This window comes from Bombyx mandarina, chromosome 18 (genome assembly GCF_030267445.1).
Source record: "Bombyx mandarina strain Sakado chromosome 18, ASM3026744v2".
NCBI lineage: Eukaryota > Metazoa > Arthropoda > Insecta > Lepidoptera > Bombycidae > Bombyx > Bombyx mandarina.
The window spans coordinates 6,748,557-6,754,432 of NC_143224.1; the positions used below are offsets into that span (position 1 = coordinate 6,748,557).

General features: G+C 42.2%; 1 protein-coding gene across 1 annotated transcript; it reads right to left on the reverse strand.

Annotated features, from left to right (window-relative positions):
* Positions 1-4,161: 4,161 nt before the first annotated feature.
* LOC149500983 (uncharacterized) lies at positions 4,162-5,416 on the reverse strand. Its single transcript, XM_089734955.1, has 2 exons — positions 4,870-5,416; positions 4,162-4,280 (listed from the first exon to the last, which is right to left on the reverse strand). Exons 1-2 carry the CDS (start codon positions 5,414-5,416, stop codon positions 4,162-4,164), a joined length of 666 nt encoding a protein of 221 aa, XP_089591081.1.
* Positions 5,417-5,876: the final 460 nt, after the last annotated feature.

Consider the following 5,876-nt stretch of genomic DNA (forward strand, 5'->3'; position numbering starts at 1 on the left):
AATGCAAAACGACGCTCCATCATTAACATGATGGCGGATAAAAAAACGACTTTTCTGTCACTTTAATGTCGCTTTGCGAAATCTAGGTATATATGAAATAATGTAGGTATAACTGTTTTTTTCAGATTCTCTCATTACTTAAAGAAATGATATTCACGTTTTAATCAGGGGATTCCTTCACTTGTGAAACTTCAAGTTTCGATTTAGTATTATCTTGAGGCTTTATTTAATTTTAATGAAACCTTTTTGAAATAAATTTTTTTTTTTTATTGCTTAGATGGGTGGACGAGCTCACAGCCCACCTGGTGTGAAGTGGTGCGCCACCCACTTCGAGATATAAGTTCTAAGGTCTCAAGTATAGTTACAAATGAAGGTAGGCAGTGATTAGACAGTTTAATGTGTTGTAGCATTTGAAATGTCCATAAGCGATGGTAACTATGTACCTTCTACCTTTTACATATGTAAATTGTTAATATTTTGTGTGTTTTTGACATTATGGGCACGGTTCGCCTGACGGTCGACGGCAGGAATGCCAGTACGTGTGCCCACATGTGCTCTTTACCCTCAAGCTGATCTCGTGCTTTCTTTGATTTTAATTGTGCACTAAAAAAATGATAAACGTAGAAGTATATTTCATCTACCTCGATGTATGTATTTCTATGGAAGTATAAGAAATTTAGAAGCTCCTAAACTCGTTAGTGTAAATACGTAGCGAAGTCTTAGCACATTTAGACGTGTGGCAACAGCCGCAACATTGATGTAGCGGGTATAAAATAAGTTTCCACCGCACCGTGCGGAATACACGAAACAAAATAAACAAACATTGACGAAGAGTCGGAAGAAGCATCCCAGTCTGATCGGAAATTTTGTTATTCGCACAGGGAATCGACTAGCGCAGTCCGTTTGAACTTTAGAAGAGTTTGTATTGGACTATAGTAAAAATTCTAGTAGATTTACGTTAGGTTTCGTCTGGAGACTAAATAATGTTTGTTTCTAGTTTTCATTCGTTACTTTCATGTCAGAAATAAAATTTAAAGATAACTGCTAGATTCTCATGAATAGTGTTGCAAATTAATAATTTATGCATAGAAAAAACACATAATAATTATTATAAACTAGCTGACCCGGCAGACTTCGTAGTGCTTCAGTCAATAAATAAAAGACCTAAACTTTTGTATAAAATAAACTAAAAACAAACAAAAGGAATCCCTCCGACGAGGGACATATGGGGTCTTCTGCGTGAGTCTTGGTTCAGACAATATGGGGTTTAGATCCGTTACCGGAATGATTATGTCCAATTTCACACACACAGCAATTTATTACATAAAAACGATCAGAAGGAGAAAAGCGACAAGCACAAGCACAGTTGAATAGTTCACAGCAAACAGTAAGAAAAAGTCCAGGCAAAGAAGGAGACGTAAAACTATACACACTAAACATTCAACATAAACTTAGTCAATCGAGACAGGCGTGTGCGAGTAAATGTGACGTGAGCTTCGCGGTCAGAGGTCTGCGGACGACTGGCGCAGGAAACTGCGACGGCGCACCTCGCGCCGTTCACACAAAGACTTGTGAACTACGCAATCATGTGTAAGTCACCACACCACTCCCCCTCAGAGACCACCTCAGGATGGGCGATAGTAGTCTGGAAATGTGACTTTTCTACCCGATCTTGTTCTGTGAGACGAGCGCGGCGATTCCAGACTTTCTTTTTCATCATAGAGTTGCTTAGGTATTTTTTCTGTGTTGCTATCTAATAAGTAAGCTGGTTTGATCCTGTCTATGGAAACGTTGATCTCTTTTCCGTTTATTAACAGCTTGTACACTTTGTTGTCTCTGTTAATAACTTTGTAGGGGCCTTTATACGCCGGTTGAAATCCACGTTTGACTGCGTATTCTCTGAGGAATACGTGCGAGCAAGATGCAAGATCTTTGTAGATAAATATCTTCTGGGTAGAATGATGTGATGTTGGGACTGGCTGTAAATTGCTGGCAAATGACCTGATGCGGGCTGAAAAATCAGTTATATCCGTGTCATGCTTGTCAGTTTTATGACCAAAAAATTCTCCTGGTAGGCGCAGGGGTTCACCATATAGTAATTCGGCTGACGAGCACTGAATGTCCTCCTTAAAAGCACTTCTTATGCCGAGGAGCACGATTGGTAAAGTTTCGGTCCAGTTGATGTCGGCATGACATGTAATAGCAGCCTTCAGCTGCCGATGAAACCTTTCAATGAGACCATTGCATTGAGGATGGTAGCTGGTAGTTTTGCGATGTTTAAACCCTATGAATTTGGAAAGTTGTTCGAATAGTGCTGATTCAAATTGTCTGCCGCGATCAGTGACGATGTCAGTGGGACAACCAAATCGGGCAATCCATCCCGATAAGAAGGCTTTTGCTACTGATTCGGCCGTAATATCAGTCAGTGGTATAGCTTCAGTCCACCGGGTAAAACGATCAATTGCTGTTAAACAGTACTTGTAATCACCGGAAGGAGGTAACGGTCCAATGATGTCTAGATGTACATGATTGAATCTTGCTTTTGGTAAATCGAAGGTGCCTAACGGTGAGCAAACATGTCGATTTATTTTTGAGCGCTGGCAAGATAAACACGCTCTAGCCCAGTCACGGCAGTCCTTCCTGAGTGAAGGCCATACAAATCGTTCAGCTACTAGTTTAGCACTAGCCTTTGTACCGGGATGGCTTAATGAGTGCAAGCTTTCAAATATTTGTTTCCGTAAGTGCTTTGGCACCAGAGGCCTGGGAGTCGGCGTGCTGACATCGCAGTACAGTTGTTTTTGACTTCCTGGTATATTTAGCTTCACGAGTTGTAACGAAGTGTGCCGTCTTAAGAAATTCACTAGTTCAGTGTCCGTATCTTGCGCTTTGGCTAATGTTTCGAGATTGACAGGATTTTGCAGTTCTTCAACTTGACCAGCCCTGGAAAGAGTGTCAGCCACAACATTGTCTTTTCCGGATATATGTTGGATGTTAGTCGAAAACTGTGATATGTAGTCTAAATGTCTATACTGACGTGGACTACAGTTTGCCTTCCGCTGATGGAATGCGAAGCATAATGGTTTATGGTCAGTATAGATGGTAAAAGTTGTTGCTTCTAACCAATGCCTGAAGTATTTGATGCTCTCGTAAATTGCCAAAAGCTCTCGATCGTAAGGTGAATATTTTTGTTGCGATGGGCTTAACTTACGAGAGAAGAATGCCAGAGGTTGCCAATTTCCGTCCTTCAGCTGTTGTAATACTCCACCAATAGCAAAGTCAGACGCATCAGTCACTAAGCTCACCTTGGCATCACAGTCAGGATGAGCAAGTAAAGCTGCGTTACAAAGGCTTTCCTTACAGTCTTCAAATGACTTTAGTGAGTCCCCCGTCACCTCAATTGGATGTGATGCTTTTATAGAACCTGTCAGCAAGGAGCTTAGAGCAGCTTGAATATTTGCAGCTTTGGGGATAAATCTACGATAGAAGTTTATCATGCCCAAGAATCTTCTAAGCTGCTTAGCTGTTTTAGGGACAGGAAATTCTTTGATGGCTTGTACCTTGCTTTCCAGAGGTTTTGTTCCATTCGCGTCAATATGGTAGCCAAGAAATTCTACCTCCGATGCACCGAAGACACATTTTGCAGTGTTGATGAGCATTCCATATTCTTTCATTCTGATGAAAAGCTGATGTAGGTGCTCCAGGTGCTCAGATTCATTACTGGAAAATATGAGAAAATCATCGATATAAGGGAAGCAGAAATCTAAGCCACGTGTCATCTCATCGACAAACCTCTGAAAAGTTTGACTTGCGTTTCGCAACCCAAACGTCATGTACGGAAATTCAAAGAGTCCAAACAGGGTTGTTATCGCTGTTTTTGGTATATCGTCTTCAAAAACCGGTATTTGATTAAAAGCTTTAACCAGGTCAATGGTGGAAAATACACGACAGCCAGATAGGCTATGCGCAAAGTCTTGGATATGGCGAATTGGATACTTATCTGGTATCGTGCGAGCGTTTAGCATACGGTAGTCGCCACATGGTCGCCAACCGTTCTCCTTTTTAGCAGCGAGGTGTAGTGGTGCGGACCAGGGACTCTCAGAGGGTCGCGTGGTGCCGTTAGCCAACATTGCTTCGAATTCTGATCTTGCAATCTTCAATTTTTCAGGTGCCAGTCTTCGAGGAGTACAAGCAACCGGGGGGCCTGGTGTGGTGCGGATATGATGAACTGTGTTGTGTTTTGGTGTATGGTATATGCCTGCCGGTCGTGTTAGCTCTGGAAACTTAGAAAGCAAAATATGATATTTAGAATTGCCGGTTACGACCTTTACACTAGATATTAAACTATCAGTTACAGCAGAAGCAGCTACGGTTGACAATTTGGTACTAGAATCAATTAAAAGCTTATTGCGTATGTCTACGATAAGGTTAAAATGAGACAGAAAATCTACTCCAATGATAGCTTTAGTTACATCAGCTACTGTAAAACGCCACACAAAATTTCTACGCAAGCCTAGGTTGAGATTAAGTTCAATGTACCCGTACGTGTTAATCGTAGAACCATTGGCCGCGCATAGCTCGTATTCTGTCTTTTCCCGTCGTTGACGAAGCGCAGAGCGAGGAAAGACGCAAACATCACTTCCGGTGTCGACCAGAAACTGAAGATGTGATCTTCTATCCGTCACGAAGAGGCGACCGGTGTTTAATGGGCAATCTTCAGTCGCCATTATCGACTGCCCCGAATGTTTTCCGATGGTGTGTAATCACAGGGCTGGATACATGTCTTTGCTTGTTGACCAAATTTGAAGTGGTACCAACAAAGGGGGAACCGCTTATAGTTGGACTGGGATCTTCTCGTAGGGGTTCGCCTACGATCGTGGAGCTGCTGACGATTGCGAGAACGGGACCGGGTGTGCACTTCCATCGTTAGGGCGCTGACTTGTTTTGTTAGTTCGGTTATTTGTCGAGCCATGATTTCCAGTGCCGAGTCTTCTCTTGAAGATGTTGCTGCCACCTGAGGTGCACTAGGTGCGATGTCATGGACTCTGTCAGCCAGATCTGCCAGTTCAATGAGAGACAAAGTCATCTGAGACGCGATGATAGTTTGTAGGTTGTCTGGTAGACGGCTTATCCATATGGACCGCAGAAAATCGTCTGGTATTGTAGGTCCAGCTAGTTGTCGTAGATGTCGTAAGAATTGTGAAGGCTTACGGTCACCTAACTCTTCTGATTGTAAAAGCTGTTTTATCTTTTTCTCTTTAGACACGGAGAGCCGCTTAATCAGTTCGCTTTTGAGGTACTCATATTTTTTTGTAGCCGGTGGTGAGGTGATGACGTCTTCCACTTCAACCGCGTACTGTCTGTCCAAGTTTGAAAGCACGTAGTAAAATTTAGTTAAATCGTCAGTTATTCTTGCCATGGTAAATTGGCCTTCTATTTGACAAAACCATATTAATGGTTTTTCCGGCCAGAAAGGCGGTATCCGTACACCAACCCGAAAAAGTTCCGCTGGATTACCGGATGGATCAACGGAAATAGGTACTTCATTTTTCGATATTTTTTTGTGTGGGGTAGTTTGCGAAAGAGTTGTGTCACTATCTTCACTGCTCATTTTGCTAGAATGTTCTTCTCGGGGTCACCAGTTATGGGGTCTTCTGCGTGAGTCTTGGTTCAGACAATATGGGGTTTAGATCCGTTACCGGAATGATTATGTCCAATTTCACACACACAGCAATTTATTACATAAAAACGATCAGAAGGAGAAAAGCGACAAGCACAAGCACAGTTGAATAGTTCACAGCAAACAGTAAGAAAAAGTCCAGGCAAAGAAGGAGACGTAAAACTATACACACTAAACATTCAACATAAACTTAGTCAAT

What these genes read in the sequence shown, in the direction of transcription:
- LOC149500983 (XM_089734955.1), bottom strand. Translation starts at nt 5,416, where the DNA reads ATGGCAAGAATAACTGACGATTTAACTAAATTTTACTACGTGCTTTCA. An exon ending in TCGTCAGCAGCTCCACGATC is followed by an intron (nt 4,281 to 4,869) that starts GTAGGCGAACCC and finishes TTGCTTTCTAAG; the next exon opens with TTTCCAGAGCTAACACGACC.